A 17,996-nucleotide genomic window follows, 5' to 3' on the forward strand; every position below is an offset into this window, starting at 1 on the left:
CATGGGATACATATAAATTAACATGTGACACAGAAGCCTATGATAGATACAAGTTGATCTGTAACCAAGTTAAAAAGGAGGTTAGACAGGCAAAGGCAGATTACGAGAAATCTTTGACAAGAGATGCAAAGAAAAACAGCAAAGGGTTCTTTACTTATGTAAACTCTAGAAGGAAGGGGATGAATCAGATTGGTCCACTTGATATCAATGAGTCAACTGTTGATGATCCTGCTAAGGTAGCTAACACACTAAATGAATATTTTGCCTCGACATTCACAAATGAGGAGTTATTCAGTGAGGGGAATGCCAGAGGTGTATTCAACTCTGGCAGTAAGCTAGAGAATCTTGTAATAACTGACAGTAAAGTGGAGGAGAAATTGTTGAAGATAAACAAAAGAAAGGCACCTGGGGTGGATGGGATCTATCCAGTTATATTAATGGAGGCAGCAAAGGGAATAAGCAAACCCTAAGCCATAATTATGAGAGCTTCCTTGGACTCAGGGAAGGTACCCATAGACTGGAGATGTACAAAATGTGAACCCAATTCACAAAGGAGGATCAAAGGCTGACACAAGTAATTACAGACCTATGAGTTTAACTTCTGTTCCAGGAAAATTAATGGAGGCACTGGTTAAAGAAGCACTGCAGTATCATCTAGACAAGACTTCAGTTATAGCTCAGGCAGAGCATGGTTTTGTTAAGGGGAAGTCTTGCCTGACCAATCTGATTGGATACTATGATGCAGTCACAAAAGAATGCAGGGAATAACTTTGATATTATATACTTGGATCTTAGAAAGGCTTTTGATACTGTTGCACATGGAAGACTGCTACACAAATTGGAGCAGTGTGACATTGGAGGCAAATTGCTGCTATGGATAAAGGGGTGGTTGAGGGGGAGAAGACAGAGAGTGGTAATCAATGGACACTGCTCATCGTGGACTAATGTTATTAGTGGAGTCCCTCAGGGCTCAGTGTTGGGTCTATTATTGTTTTCTGTATTTATAAATGATATTGATGATGGTATATCAAGCTTATTGTCCAAGTTTGCAGACGATACAAAGGTTGGCAGAATTGTCAAGGACACTACTGACACTATGCTACTGCAACAGGATCTGGAAAGGTTGAGCAGATGGGCTGAGAGGTGGCAAATGAAGTTTAACATTGACAAATGTAAAGTACTACATATGGGAAACAGCAACCCCAGAGCAACGTATCCACTCTGTGGTGCTACACTGACAGTGGTAGAGAATGAAAAGGACCTGGGGGTAATTGTGCAGGCAGATATGAAGTTCTCTGAGCAGTGCAGACAGGCTGCAAGAGTAGCTCATGGTGTCATGTCAATGATATACAGGAATTTTTCTAGCAAGGATAAGGAGGTGATTATTCCATTGTTATAAGGCAATGGTCAGGCCACACCTTGAGTACTGTATACAGGTCTGGTGGCCTGATTTCAAGAATGATGTAGAGCTGCGGGAACGAGTATAGAGAAGGGCAACAAGATTAGTGAAAGGAACAATGGGGTACTCTTACGAAGAAAGGCTTAAGTGTTGCCAATTACAGTGTCTGGAGACTAGGCACCAGTGAGGTGATCTGATAGAGGTTATACACCTCTATGTTTTGAGCATGCTCAATGCTGATGGGATTCTTCCTCTTGCTCAGAATAATCACCTGAGAGAGCATAAATTGATATTGAGGAAAGACAGATGTAGGATAGACGTGCGGAAATTTGCCTTTAGCCAGCGGGTAAGCCACGATGCCAAAGAATTGAAGGAAAATCTTAATCAGTTATGCATAGCTAGTACGGACTTTGGACTAAAGATGAATATTGCTAAAACAAAAGTAATGATGAACAAGTATGCCACAGAAAAGGGCATAATGATTGAAAGAGCAGTAATTGAAAAGGTGAATTCATATACTTATCTGGGACAAGTTATTAACTGTAAAAATGATAAATGGCTGGAAGTCAAGAGAAGAATAAAGTTTGGATGGATAGCATTCAGGAAATATAGTCACATATTGAAAAGCAATATCCCAGTTTGTCTGAAACATAAAATAATGAACCAATGTATACTTCCCACCATGACTCATGGAAGTGAAACTTGGGCACTCACCAAAAGAATGGAAGAGAAGCTGAGAACTATACAGCGAAGAATGGAACGGATTATATTGGGATCAGACGGTTAGATAAGAAGAGAAACACAAGGATTAGGCAGCAAACTCAAGTAAAGGACATTCTTATTAAAACTAAAGAATTAAAATGGTCTTGGGCAGGACACATATGTCAAAGACATGATGACAGATGGACTAAGAAAATAACAGAATGGTACCCAAGAGGAGCTAGAAGAAAACCTGGAAGACAACGGCGGAGATGGATAGATGAAATTCACGAGTTTTCGGGTGGTAAATGGATGGCCATGGCACAAAACAGAAGGAACTGGAAAGTTGCTGGAGAGGGTTTCATCCTGCAGTGGATTGAAAATGGCTGATGATGATGTCTACAGAAAGGATAGACAGGACAGGAAGGGAGGAGTAGTTATGCTGTTAGTTAAGAAACACATAAAATCTAAGGAAGTACATCCAATTGATGTTGGTGACCAATGCAATGTTGAGTCTGTTTGGTGTGACATATGCACTGGGAAAAGAAAAATGAGAATAGGTGTGTTATAGGCCTAATGAATCTGATGAGTATAATGAGCAATTGTGCAGAGAAAGAGTGGGCAAGTAAATCAGTGTCTTATGATGGAGGTTTTTTTTTTTTTTTTTATTTGTTATTTGGTTTTTAGGAGCATAACAACTAAGGCCACATTGGTCCAGGGATATGCGGTGGTCATTCCCTGACCTTTCCGCATCCTCCGTATTTGGTGGTCATGGGCTCTAACCCCGGTCTAATCAAGAAGCATGTGCTATGCACTGCTGCTCCTGCCCACACGGAGGCGCCGTTTATAATAGGGGATTGTAATTCCCCAGGGATTGACTGGAATATGTGGGTGGGATTTACTCAAAGAGGTAAATACTATTAGGGGTAAAGGGAAGGGTTTTTGTTTTCACAATGGTGATTACGGTAGTCTGAGACAGTATTTAAATTCTATCCGGTTGGACCAACTGATGATGTTATGAACAGCAAATTCAAAATGGGGAGCAATCAAAGAAATAATGTTCAAGATTTAGGCCTAAATGGATGTCAGATGAACTAATTAGAAATGTGGCAGAGAAGAAAAATGCATGGGATACATATAAATTAACAGGTGACAAAGAAGCCTATGAAATATATAAGCTGTTCTGTAACCAAGTCACAAAGGAGGTTAGGCAGGCAAAGGCAGATTACGATAGAAATCTTTGGCTAAGTATGCAAAGAAAAACAGCAAGGCGTTCTTTACTTATGTAAGCTTTAGAAGGAAGGGGATGAACCAGATTTGTCCACTTGATATCGATGGTTCAACTGTTGATGATCCTGCTCAGGTAGCTAACAAACTATATGAATATTTTGCCTCTACATTCACACACGAGGAGTTATTCAGCGAGGGGAATGCCAGAGGTGTATTCAACTCTGTCAGTAAGCTAGATAATCTTGGAATAACTGAGAGTAAAGCGGAGGAGAAATTGTTGAAGATAAACATAAGAAATGCATCTGGGGTGGATTGAATCTATCCAGTTATATTAAAGGAGGCAGCAAACAAAGTAAGCAAACTCTTATCCATAATTATGAGAGCTTCCTTGGACTCAGGGAGGTACCTAAGGACTGGAAATGTGCAAATGTGACCCCAATTCGCAAAGGAGGATCAACGGGAGACATGTAATAATAGAACTGTCTGTTCTAGGAAAATTAATGGAGACTCTGGTTAATAGAAACATTGCAGGATCGTTTAGACAAAAACTTCAGTTTTAGCTCGGACACAGCATGGGTTTGTTAAGGGGAAGTCTTGTCTAACCAATTTGATTGGATACTATGATGTAGTCACAAAGAAACTGGATGCAAAGAAGAATTCTGATCTCATATATCTGGATCTTAGAAAGGCTTTTGATACTGTTACACATAGAAGACTGCTGCACAAATTGGAGCAGTGTGAAACTGGAGGTGAATTGCTGCTATGGATAAAGGGATGGTCGATTGGAAGAAGACGGACAGTGGTAATCAATGGACACTGCTCTTTGTGTGCTAATGTTATTAGTGGAGTCCCTCAGGGTTCAGTGTTGGGTCCATTGTTGTTTTCTGTATTCATCAATGATATTGATGAAGATATATCAGGCTTAGTGTTCAAGTTTGCAGATGATAGGAAGGTTGGCAGGGTTGTTAATGACACTACTTACAGTATGCTGCTGCAACAGGATCTAGAAAAGTTGAGTAGATGGGGGCTGAGAGGTGGCAACTGAAGTATGACAATGACAAATGTAAAGTACTGTATGTGGGAAGCAATAATCCCAGAGTAACGTATCAACTGTGTGGTACTACACTGACAGCGGTAGAGAGTGAAAAGGACTTGGGTGTAATTGTGCAGGCAGATATGAAGTTTTCTGAGCAGTGGAGACGGTCTGCAAGAGTTGCTCATGGTATCTTGTCAATGATATACAGGAATTTTTCTAGCAGGGATAAGGAGGTGATTATCCTTTGTATAAGGCGATGGTCAGGCCACACCTTGAGTACTGTATACATGTCTATAAGCCTTATTTTAAGAAGGATGTAGATCTGTTGGAACGAGTACAGAGAAGGGCAACAAGATTAGTGAATGGAACAAAGGGTTGCTCTTATGAAGAAAGGCTTGAGTTTTGCAAATTGCAGTGTCTGGAGATTAGGCAACTGGGAGGTGATCTGATTGAGGTGTGTAAAGCCTTGAATGGTTTGTTCCTCTTGCTCAGAATAATCCAGCCGAGAAGGCATAAATTCAAATTGAGGAAAGACGGTTGTAGGATAGATGTGTGGAAGTTTGCCTTTAGCCAGAGGGCGGTTGATTACTGGAACAAACTTCCATCTGTTGTAGTTGATAGCTTAAACATATTCATGTCAGAACCATACAAACATTTGGAGCAAGTGGATGAGAAGGGGTGTGTGGGGTTTTTTTTTTTGGCTCTTGCTTCTACTGTTAGAAGTGTTTGCTGCATTTCTTGACATTCTTTGCCAGATACTTCCCATAAGCTTCTGCCTTAACTTGCCTAACCTCCTTTGTATCTTGATTACAGCGTAGTTTATATCACCAGATAATTTACGCATCCCATGCATTTTAGTTCTCAGCCATAATTATCAGTTCCAGAGTTCTACATAATTTTTTTTAAGTGATGGTGATTTTCAGCATCACTTAAAAAAAATTAAGCAGAACTCTGGAAATAGCAATAAATTTAAGGAATTTGAAATTTGTTTCTGTAATAACAAATATCCCACAAGTTTTAACACTTGAGATTCTTTTTGAATTTCATCAACCAAAAATGGCTCCACTGAGAAACATACCATTTCTTTCCCTATTCGTGCAATTTCATTCACAATGCCTGTTGCTTTTATTCTTTCACGTTTTTTGTGTTGCTACTGAGAAGCAGATTTTTGAAAATGTCTTCACGATTGGCATAACCTACTGGAAGACGTGTTCTCTGTCAAACGATGCAAATAAGTATATGGACCTGATGATATCATTTTCACCATAATGGAAACAACCATTTGCAAAATAGCTGTTGCATTTCATCATCATCATGAAAGGTAACAACTATTTTGAAAATGTCTGATTACATCTGTTTCCCACTGATTTACAAAGCAAACAATTCACCTCTATTTAGATTTTACAATACATGGAAAATATTGCATACATTTCTTCTGAAAATTTAAGTAGTATTTATTTAGCATCCTACTGAAAGACATTGTTATTTAGCTTTGCAATACACAAGTATTATGAAATTATTGAACAAAAGGCTATTAATGCAAATTTCTATTTTGTAAAGTACACTACCATAGAACACCAGACACCAAATTTGTTCACAAAAAGAAGCAGAAATTCACCAGTTTGGGAAACGGTGGGGGGGTCTTGTTAATCTGTCACATATTATTATAGCATATATTATTCAATGTATTTAGAATAATTTCCTTCAGTGCCAGGGAGTTTCTGAAATACAAAAAAATTAATACGATTAACAGAAATACAAATAATTATGATCTTAGTTAAACAGAAAACTCACTAGCAATTCGGGAGGTCCATCTTCAGCATCTTCTGCTGATTGCTCCTCCCCAATTTTACTGAGATCCCAGACGTGGAGCCTTCGATCTGTTCCACTAGAAGCAAGTATTGTTTCATTATGAGGAGACCACTGAACCTGGAATATTTCATCTTTGTGGGACTCAAAGGAATGTAGCTTGAGTTTCAAGTTACGAAGATCCCACAGTGCTACTGTCTACAGTAATAAAAAAATAATAATAATAAAATAATAAAAAAACCATTAAGGGAAAAAAAAAAAAATTTTTTTCTGTGTGAAGAAAGTAGAACATAAAGGGAACATGAGTAATATTGCCATTTTAATAAACATGCTACATCTAATTGTGCTGTGCATAAAAGAGAACAGAGGTTGAAAAAAGATATCTTGTATGTGTCAGACAAGAGAAGGGTAGTCAACCTATAGCAACTGAGTCAAAAACCTCCACTTTAGGCACAAAGATGGCAGTCTGTTACAAGTTAATAATCATATGATAATTATATGCACAAGAAATGTTTCATAACAAGATATCCCTGCTATGGTACATTGTTGTAACCCATCATTAGTAAAAAAGATAGATGGTAAGCATAACTTACTGTATTAGTACCTAATTTAAACAAACAGGAGATGCTAATGAACCCATACACAAAGCCAGTTACATCTTGTCGTATGCTGCTAATTAACTCACTATGCAGATTCTATGCTGGCAGATGTGTTTTTTTCCCATTCAGGCTGCCTCTGATAAGAAGCACTACACTACCTCTTCCAGCTTCCCTATCTTTTCTAAATATATTATTCATACCATAGTGGAACTCGTCACCCCCAATTGCTGAGTGCACCATGTTTCCGTTAACACTTGAGATTATACAGCATTAGTTGTCCTGAACAGGAGTTTGAAGATTTTATTAATTACACTCCACACTACTGTAGACACAGTTCAGACAATGCATTCTTCTACGTTTACTTCTCTGACACAGAGAAGTTATTTAGCCTCATTTTCCTATTTTTATCTTCTGACTCATTTAACACATTGCCACCTTGCCAAAGTTGGCGGTTCCAGCTGGAACAAACAAGAATTCTTGAGATGTGCACAAGCATTACTTTAACCCAGATAAATGGGGTCTATATTACTCTTCTCCCCCTAATTAGAGATTAGAGTTTTCCTGAACCTTGAAGGCAGGAAAATTTGCAAGAGATACTAGATTTTTGCTAGATACTAGCAAAAATCCTTGCACCATCTTTGCTCAAATGAATACTACTCAACAAAAGAGATTCCTTCTACCTATAAGATTGGGTAGATGTCCACTGGCAAGTACATGAAAAGTTGTTTTTCTTCTGATTACCTTGCAGGAAACACAGAAGCTAAAGAAGTGGATTAAGTTAAGAACTTCGTAATATCTTGAGGAAACGCGTGCGGGGGGGGGGGGGAGATCTTGAGGAGTAATCTAAGACATTTCGGAGTTTTTTTTTTGGCCATCTAAGCCATCTAATGGCAAAAGCTGAAAGTAGATGAGAGAATTTCTCAAGTATCTGAAGTATTGCTTTAAGCTTTAATTTTCTTTGAATATACCTTGTGGTGCAGATTCTAGATGGATATGGATGAGGCAGAATTAAGTTGAAGCAGAGCAGTAACTTTGAAGAGAGAGAAAAAGTATGTCTAAAATATTTAAAATGATCTGTATTTATCTCTCTTAATTAAACCAACTGATTTGTAGGTGTGGCTACTGACATGAGAAATATGTCAAATTTGCAAGTTTGAGAAAATTATGCTGAGATCCTTTTGAACTTTTTGAATAGCTGTGCAACCAATGCAGTAGACAGCTTCTGATTTGGGTTCTGGTTCTCGGAGATGGGAAGGTGATAATACTTGACTGGGTTTATAAAAAGCCCATTTACAGCAATCCAGCAGCCAAGATCATAGAGGGTATGCTGTAACTTAAAATGATGCACCTGATGGGGGTATGACAGACACAAGGCAATTTTAACAGGTTGTTCCTAAGCTGGTGAGGGACCACTACAACTATAATAGAATGGTTACTACAGATTTGTCTTTTTTAGAAAAATGTCATGTTCTTTGCCATTTGAGGTCTTATATAGTTGTACTGTATCAAAGGTCTTAGCAATGTGGTTTAATAGAGTGATTGAGTGTTTGTAATTGTTTAGATGTTTTTTTTTTTTTTTTTGTCTTTTTTTGAAGGATGGCCAGCTTGAAACAGTTTGAAATAGTTTGGATTGGTTCCAGTATACAGTGAATGCCAGTTAATGCTATTGCTGGTTATTGGTATCAGCCACTGTTTATTATTATAATTTTTTGTTTCAATTAGGATATGTGCCTTCCAGAACACCTAAAATTGGGCATAAGTCAGAAATTTGTTGATTATTTACAACCTTGACCATGCCAAATGATTACGACCTTATCCTCGTTGCATGAAAGTTGTACATTTTAACTTCTAATCCCTGCCATATCTGTAGCTGTCATGAAAAGTAGGAGAGTGCCTGTAAACAAAAGCAAGTGAATAATCAAGAAAATTATGTTTTTGCTATTGGGTTACATGGTTGAGGAAAAGAGCAATCTAACCTACTATTTGTAAAATTTAACTACTACATATGTACAACAGGTTACTGGTGTTACACATGTGCAGCACCGAACCTACTGTCTGCTTTCCATGAATAAACTTTAGTTCATTTTGAAACTAACGTCCATCGAGAAATGAAATGTGATTTTACTTTTTCTTAGAATAGAAATGTCACAGAAACACAGAGATTTAAGTTGGAGTAAACAGAACAAAATTCCAACTGCTTATGATCCATTGCCTAAGTGGAATCAGGAGAAGTACCAAGTTTTAAAGTTTACACCATATGTGTAAAGTTTTAAAGAATAGAAAATTGTGTGAATCAGGAATGACTGCGAGTGACAATCTGAACAAAAAAAAAAAAAAAATTGGAAAGAATAAACTTATGTAAAAATTGTTTCTGAAAAGGCTCACAAATTCAAGATTAAAATATACTCCTATCAGTAGAAATATCTTATGCAAAAAGGCAAGGGAATTTAAAAATGAACACGATGTAAATGAATTTAAGCAGTTGGAAGGAAAGACATAACACTGTATATATATATATATATATATATATAAAAAAACACCTCATGCAGAAAAATCAGACTTGATTACAAGTTCAGCAAAAAACATGGATGGACACTGTTTTATCTAATTTACTAGAAGAATTTAGTCCTAACTGTATTTTCAACACTGATGAAAGTAGTGTTTATTTTTTAGCAATGCCTGCTTGCCCTTTATCAAATGTCCAGAAATTTCACAGCTAAAAAAAAAAAAAAAAAAAAGTAAAGTGACTGTACTCCTTATGTGCACAGAGATAACAGGCACAATAAAAAAAAAAAAAAAAAAAACTTTTGTAACTGGGAAAGTAAGCATCCACATGTTGTCAGAGGACAGAAAACATACCAGCTATAAATAATATCAACATAATTGCATGGATTATGTGTCAATTTTTTTTTTTACTTTCTGAAGGAATGGGACAGAATTATCACAAGCCAGTAAAAAAAAAAATAAATAAATAAAAATAAGTAAATAATAATAGACTATGTATATAAAGTGCTTAGCATCATAATACACAGCCATTTCTGAATAAACAGAAAATTTTTTAAGGTGGCATCGTTTTAGGTTATATCTCATATTGTGAATGCCTTCACAACGAGTTGCCATGATATTGCACTACTTCGAATAAGTAACGCTTCACCTAAGGAGAAGACTAGTGTTACTTATTCTCAGATATCTTGGTACCTACCCACTCACTGACGAAGGGCCAAATAGCCCTGAAACAGTGCTGTCTGGGTGGTGGTACCTATCTGAGAAAAAGTAACACTAGTCTTCTCCTTAGGTGAAGCGTTACTTATTCAAAGTAGTGCAATATCATGGCAACTCGTTGTGAAGGCATTCACAATATGAGATATAACCTAAAACGATGCCACCTTAAAAAATTTTCTGTTTATTCAGAAATGGCTGTGTATTATGATGCTAAGCACTTTATATACATAGTCTAAATTTGTTCGCAGCTTGAGGCTCTAGCCCTAAATGCGCCTTAGTAAATAATAATAACAATTAACTACCTTAGATAACTGTACAACTCATCCGAATGTGCAGTTGGACATCATTACACTCTTATTTCTTCTAGCGAATAAGGACCCAAAAAGGTTTTCAAAACATTGTACTTGAGTACAATGCAAGGAAATATTATTGTAGATATTGAAGAAAGTGACAATATCCAAGGACATAACAAAAACAATAAACTTATTAGAGGCAGCACATATGATGGCTAGTGCTTGGGATTTAATTTCTGAACAATCAAAAACTGTTTTCATACAGCTGGCTGTATTCAGCCAGGTATTGTGATAAATATAGAAGAAAGTAGTGCAGTGCCAAGAGTATATGAGTAATTCATTTATTAATACACAAAATTTTGAAGAGTGGGTAAATACATTCGATGGAATTATACCAGAGTGCATAAAAATCTTTGGTTTGGAAAGTGAACACTACAAATCGTTGTGTAGGTTACAGGCATGTATTGAAAATTTAGTTGCTAAGGATTTAAAACAACGAACATTGGAATTTTTTAAAAATAGATCAGTGTGTTTATAATAAGTTTTTGTATTTATTTTTATAAATTTATACATCTAGTTTTTCATCTCAACACTGAAATTGTTTGAGTGGTATGAATTTATATAGAGTACTATATCACAGAAGTGGATAATAAATATAGATTGGTAAGATAAACACAGCTCTATATTTTATCAAAAAAAAAAAAAAAAAAAAAAAAACAAACCTTCCACTTAATGGTAACAATTTTTGTAAATGAAATGTAATCACAACAGCTAGCATCCACTGTACACATACAGGTGACCCCGCTTAGCGCTGATAATTTGTTCCCGAAAAAGAGAGCACTAGGTGAATCAGCACTAAGCGAGCCCCATATTCCCGCAATGTAATATACGTATTTGTGAGTCATGGTCTATGCCATAGGATATTTCCTAATCAATATTGCAACATACACAAAAGAGGAAAGTGTATAGGGTTTGTTGTCTTGCAGTGCCACAGTTTCACCCCAACTTTTTGTGCAACTTTGTGATGTACACGTATCAGAATGAAGGTAATGCTTCCCAATTTTTGCTTTAAAATATGGCACCATAGATCATTTCGCATATCGCTGAGTGGTCACTAGAAGTCTCTTGTTTCACCATACTGAGTGGCACTGTGATCAGTCTTGCAAGCACAGCACACGGATAGTTCAAAAAGGTGGATGTTACAGATATATGCATCAAGCAAAGTGGTGATTGAAATTTTTTTACCAAGAAAGAATTGATGCCAATGAAACTCTATATAAAAAAAAAGTAAAGTGCAGCCATTATCAACCCACTGCAGGGTGGAAGCCTCCTCAACAATTCATGCTGAGGGAAATGGACCATAATCTGCCACGCTGGTCCAATGCGGGTTGGCAGATCGACCGTATTCAGCAGTCAGGGGCTTGAACCCCGGTCTACTCAAAGAGCGTGTGCTACTGCGCTCCTGCCCACTTGGCTACGGAGGCCTGCATCTCAAAAATGTTTATGGTGACAATAATGTAGATGTGAGTACAATTAGATGCTGGGCAAGACACTTCAAGGGTGGGAAAAGTAATGCTGACAAGCCCCAAAGTGGTTGGCCAGTAATGTCAGTGACAGCAGACAAGATCCGAATTGACACGCTCAAAAAGGACTGTCACATCACAACACATGAATTGTGTGATGCAGTATGTATAGGGAAACTCTGATAACCATCATAAAGGAACTAGGCTATAAGGTTTGCACCTGGTGGGGCCCAAAAATGCAGACACTTGAGCACAAAGAAATGCAGAAAGTGATCATGTGTTTGGAACGTATCCCGTGCTACGAGAGTAAAGGAGAAATTCTTCTTCCACACATATTCAGAGGTGACAAAACCTGGATTCAGCATTATGACTGAAATGAAGAGACAGTCAATGGAGTGGCACCATCAAAATTCACCACGCAACAAGTTTCAAAGATAGCCTTCTGTTGGTAAAGTCATGGCACCACAACCAACTCAGATCAGTATGTGGAAATGTTTAAAAAGTTGAAAGCCTGATCTCCTTAGAGTTTGACCAGACAAAACCTTAATGAGGTTCTGCACTACCCCACACCAGTCTGTGCACAATAGAGGCCATTGAAAAACTGGGGTGCACTGTTCTTCCTCACCGCCTGAATCTTAGTTGTTGTTGTTTGGTTTTTAGGAGCATTAGCAACTAAGGCTATATTGCTCCGGGATATGCGGTGGTCATTCCCTGACCTTTCCGCATCCTCCATATTTGGTGGTGACGGGCTCGAACCCCGGTCTAATCAAGAAGCGGGTGCTATGCACTGCTGCTCCTTCCCACCTGGCTACGGAGGCGCCTCTGAATCTTAGACCTTTCACCTCTTCGGCCCACTGAAGGATGCACTTTTGGAACCCATTTTGCGGACGATGCCCAGCTTGACCGCAGTGTTCACAAAGCCCTCTGAAGCAAGAGTAAGGAATTTTACAGGATTGGAATACAGCGCCTGACGTAAAGATGACAGTGACTTTGTGAAAAAATAATGTTTTTTTTTTTTTTTTTTAATGATTGAGGATTACTTGATGTAAAAGGTATAGTTGTGGGAATTAAAAATTTTTCTGAAGAAAAAAATATAGGAGGAATTACTTTTGTACCGCTCCTTGTAATACGGTCTGTGAACGCCAGATAAGGTGTGTATTGTGTGGTTTCTGCAGTATAGTTTTAGGTTGTTGTTCATTAGCATTAGCAGAGGCATATGATGCAAGAAAGCAAGCTTATTCAGCATCAGCCAAAAAAAAAAAAAAAAAAACCTACTACTCCCATTTCACCCCTCCGTTCGTTCGAAATACCTGTCCCGCTATCATCTGGCCACTTAGCCTAGGGGGTCCCATAGGGAGCTGGGCTAATAGTTCTGGTGGGGTGAACCATGGCATTACCAGAGCTTACTGGGAAGATGGGGTGGAACAGTGAAAATGTAAGAGTGGAGTATAGTTGAAGGCTATGGTGCTGGATGGTAGGGTGAAAGAAAGAGCAACCCTGAGGAGGAAGCACACCATCTTGGAGGGGGGAGGGAGGACAAGAATAATAATATAACGTGTGGTGGTAGGGTCCACCAGGCAAAAGTTTTGGGAAGGGAGAAGAGAGGGTAAAAATCCCTAGGTTTATAAGAGGATTAAAGTTATAGGGGCAGGGTACCCTATGTGGAATTTTTCACATGCTAGCTCATGGTGTCCAAGTGTTGGATATTAGCATTAGCATTAGTAGAGGCATGTGATGCAAGAAAGCAAGCTTATGCAGCATCAGCAAAAAAAAAAAAAAAAAAAAAACCACACTTCCACTTCACCCCTCTGTTCGTTCAAATACCTGTCCAGCTGAGCCTTAAACTTATTTAGGCTATCAACCTCCACCACAAGGGATGGAAGTCTGTTCCACCAACCAACCACCCGCTGGCTGAAGGCAAATTTCTGCACGTCTATCCTACATCTGTCTTTCCTCAATTTGAATTTATGCCCTCTCAGGTGATTTTTCTGAGCTAGAGGAAGAATCCCATCAGCAGTGAGCATGCTTAAACCATTCAAGGCTTTATACACCTCTATCAGATCACCTCGCTGGTGCCTAGTCTCCAGACACTGTAATTTGCAAAACTTAAGCCTTTCTTCGTAAGAGCACCCCTTTGTTCCATTCACTAATCTTGTTGCCCTTCTCTGTACTCGTTCCAGCAGCTGTACATCCTTCTTGAAATGAGGCCTCCAGACCTGTATACAGTACTCTAGGTGTGGCCTGACCATTGCCTTATACAATGGAATAATCACCTCCTTATCCCTGCTGGAAAAATTCCTGTATATCGTTGACAATACTCCATGAGCTACTCTTGCAGCCTGTCTGCACTGCTCAGAGAACTTCATATCTGCCTGCACAACCACCCCCAAGTCCCTTTCATTCTCTACCACTGTCAGTGTAGTACCAGAGTTGATACGTTGCTCTGGGGTTGCTGTTTCCCATGTGTAGTACTTTACATTTGTCAATGTTAAACTTCATTTGCTACCTCTCAGCCCATCTGCTCAACCTTTCCAGATCCTGTTGCAGCAGCATAGTGTCAGTAGTGTCCTTGACAACCCTGCCAACCTTTGTATCGTCTGCAAACTTGGACATTAAGCTTGAAATTATTATATATTTTTTTAATCTTGAAATTATATATATATTTAATCATACACTTACGACAGACCAGCCGCCTTCAGTGTCAGCATCCACACCATGCTACCAAGGAACAGCAATCAACATTGCATCAGCGGCATCACCCACTAGAGGTCTGCACATGACCAGGCCTCGGGAAAGGTAACAAGAAGGATGTTCGGACTCGGTTCAGTACAAATAATCATCGTGAATTGTTATTTCCAGACATTTCGGACTATTTCCTACACACACACACACACACCTTTTTAAATATTTTGTTATACATTTCATTTAAATTCTTAAAGGTTTTTTTTACAAAAAAAATGTGTATTAGCTGTCTGTTGACACTTTTAATTGACCAATAAGGCACACTTTGCCAATGTCTCCAAAATTCACCGAAATTTGAACTCATTGTGGAAATGATCAGGTTGTGTACTTTTGCTCAGTTAAGTAGCCTTTACCCTCAAGGTGGCATAGCTGCAATTTACATTACATCAAGGGTATATGATGTCATTATGTCTCTCGGCAATGGGTTCCTTTAAAGTTGTATGTGTACAGTATACAGTATTTATTAAAAGTGTGATACCGTTAATCCCGAGTTCTACTACATCTGAGATTTTGGTTTCAATTCTAAGAACATTCACTTGTAACACTGATAATTGCCAGTGACAGTCAGTTATAATTTTTAAATTTAAGTACAGGTGGATATCGATATTCGTTCTAGAATTATATTAAATATGGTAAAATTGAATTTTGAATCTGAAAGTTAATTTTTTTATTATTATGAAACTTCAAAGTAATGCTAGCGATTTTATTTATATATAAAGTTACAATCAGGGCAGGATAAATATCTTTGAGGGAAAAAAAAAAAATTTCGGGGTCTCGTCGGGCTGGGTAAAAATAAAAAAAAATTTAGGCCCATGGAGGTGGTGGGCCCCTCTACCACCCACCACCTCCAAGTCAATTTTGGTAGAGGACTGTCCACAATGCAAACATATAGCTTTCATGCTTACAAGTACACAACCATTTTTCATACAAATATTCGGGCTGCACCTTAATCACACACTCCACATAGCACATATACTTTGTCTCTGGTACCCACTTATACACACACCCATGCAGTACAGCAGGCCCGTGTTATAACGTGGTTCGCTTTACGCTAATTCGCTATAACACTGTTCTTATATTATAACCCTATCTGACTACTGCACTGTCACAAATCTCTCTAACGTTCTTTTACAGGCATTTTTGGCATATATAATGAAATCGTTTCATTTGATGGAGTCGATAGCTTGAAAATGAATAGCAAAACAGTATTAAAATGTTCCCCCATGCCCTTGAGAAATTTTCTCGCACTCTAATTTAATTGCAGTACAGCGACTTGTTACATAGTTCCAAGATCAACATTTTAAAAAATTATGAAATATATTGCTTGTAATATTTCATTATATGCATTTATCCGAAGTCTAGTCATCACTCAGTACAGTATTAGACATCATGCGTAATGGACAGTTTACTCGAACATCATATCATAATTAATGCAACCAATGCAGTTACATTTTTGAAGAGTTAATAATGGCAGATAAGAATGAAAAAGCAACAACATCCGGATGCAGTACAAAGACTACAAATGTAAGAAAAAGACTGAATTTGAAAATTAAATTAGATGTTTTGAAGCGAATTGATTCCGGTCAACGACATGCGGATGTGTGCCATAATTTAGGACTGACAAGTTTAACTATAAGAACAATTATAAAAAATAAAGAATTGATTTTAGCAGTAAGAAAGACAGCTGTTCCACTGCAAGCAACTAGAGCTATGCCGGCTATTAGGATTGAAATGGAGAGACTTTAACTAATTTTATTGAAGATAATATCCAATGCAGAATTCAGTTAAGTTAAAAATTATATAAAAAAAAAAAAAAAAAAAAAAAAAAGAGAGAGAGAGAGAGATTAGGCCATATGATTAGCCCAATCACATAAAAAAAAAAAAAAAAAAAAAAAAAAAGAGAGAGAGAGAGAGATTAGGCCATATGATTAGCCCAATCACATAAAAAAAAAAAAAAAAAAAAAAACGTGGAACAATTTAAAACTAGTAAGGGCTGGTTGAATAGATTTAAAATCCAGGGAGAAGCCACAAGTGGAAATCAAGGAGCCACAACTTGCAAAAAAGAACTTGTTAAAATTATTGAAGAGGGGTATTATGTGTTCTACTTCTCAACAAATTTTTAACATAGATGAAGCAGGACTTTTTTGGAAACGAATGGCTAAAAGAAGTTTCATATCGAAAGAAGAAGAAGAAGAACACGCCAGGTTTCAAAGTGGGGAAGGATCGGTTGACTTTATTGTTGGGTGGTAACGCTGCAGGGGATTTTAAGTTAAAACCCCTTTTAGTTTGCCAGGAAGAGGGCAAACTACAACCCAAAATCGACATATTTTTCATGATTAAATTCATCAATTAAATTAAATCAGTTAATATCAATTTAGATCAATCAAATTCATGATTTTAATTGGAATTTTAAGTTTAATTTTGATATGTAAGTAGTTACCACATAATTATATACCTATGTAATGCAGACTATTTTATATGTACAAATATTTGAATATTAAATATTTTGACCGACATTTGTGCTTCTTTTCACTACCATTTATTATTGATTAGGAAATATCCCATCATGGCACTGACCGCAACTCACCAATACATTTGTTATCTTATGGTAATGCGGCGCTCCCTTAGCACAGATTCACTTAGCGTTCTTTTTTCCGGAACGAATTATCAGTGTTAAGCGAGGGTCACCTGTACTCCAATATAGATTTTGCACAAACTTTTTTTTATTAGTCACAATTCAGCGATATCAACATACATGATCCTGAATTTGGCAGAGTCTCCCAGGATTCACACCTGGGCTGATGAAGGCATATCTGGCTTAATTTCTTAAGTTTACAGATGGTATGACGGTTAGCAGGGTAGTTAATCACAGCAATCGGGATATGTTATTGCAACAAGATCTACACAAATTAGGCAGATTGGCTGAGATGTGGCAACTGAAGTTAAGTATTGACAAACGCAAGCTACTTCATATGGAAAGCAGTGATTTCAGATTAACATACCACCTGTGATACCACATTCAGGGGTGTGGAGAATGAAAAAAACTAGGGGATAATGATGCAGTGAGAGAAGTTCTCTGAGCAGAGCAGATATGCTGCCAAACAGCTCATGGGGTTTTGTCAATGATATTCAGGAACTTTGCTAGCAGGGATAAGATGATTATCCAATTGTACAAAGCAATGGTTAGGCTGCATCTTGAGTACTGCGTACAGGTCTGGAAGCCTTGTTTTAGGAAAGACATGGATCTACTGGAACAAGCGCAGAGAACAAAATTGGCGTGGGGGCGCAAAAGGTTGCTATTATAAAGAAAAGCTTCAGATTTGCAAATCACAGCATCTGGAGCCAAGGCAAGGAGATAGGATTCAAGTGTTTAACGGAATTTGCTTGAGAAAGCAAATATCTGACTACAGATTTTTAATCCTCCTGGAAGGGAAACCACGCTAC

At 37.8% G+C, this 17,996-nt stretch overlaps 2 protein-coding genes across 7 annotated transcripts in view; one reads left to right on the forward strand and one right to left on the reverse strand.

Moving 5' to 3' along the window:
• LOC150088262 (acetyl-CoA acetyltransferase, mitochondrial-like) overlaps nucleotides 1-17,996 on the forward strand; it is a 670,540-nt gene that overhangs the window by 608,842 nt on the left and 43,702 nt on the right. The window lies entirely within an intron of this gene.
• Nucleotides 1-17,996, reverse strand: part of Caf1-55 (chromatin assembly factor 1 p55 subunit) — a 406,164-nt gene that overhangs the window by 52,158 nt on the left and 336,010 nt on the right. For all 3 annotated transcript variants that reach the window (XM_090369421.1, XM_090369420.1, XM_090369424.1), the window contains one exon: nucleotides 6,159-6,371. In XM_090369421.1, the coding sequence (XP_090225547.1) occupies nucleotides 6,159-6,371 (213 nt within the window). The remainder of the gene's footprint in view (nucleotides 1-6,158; nucleotides 6,372-17,996) is intronic.

The sequence above is a fragment of the Mastigoproctus giganteus genome, chromosome 3 (assembly GCF_048544385.1).
Source record: "Mastigoproctus giganteus isolate SK-2022 chromosome 3, ASM4854438v1, whole genome shotgun sequence".
In the NCBI taxonomy this organism is placed as follows: domain Eukaryota; kingdom Metazoa; phylum Arthropoda; class Arachnida; order Uropygi; family Thelyphonidae; genus Mastigoproctus; species Mastigoproctus giganteus.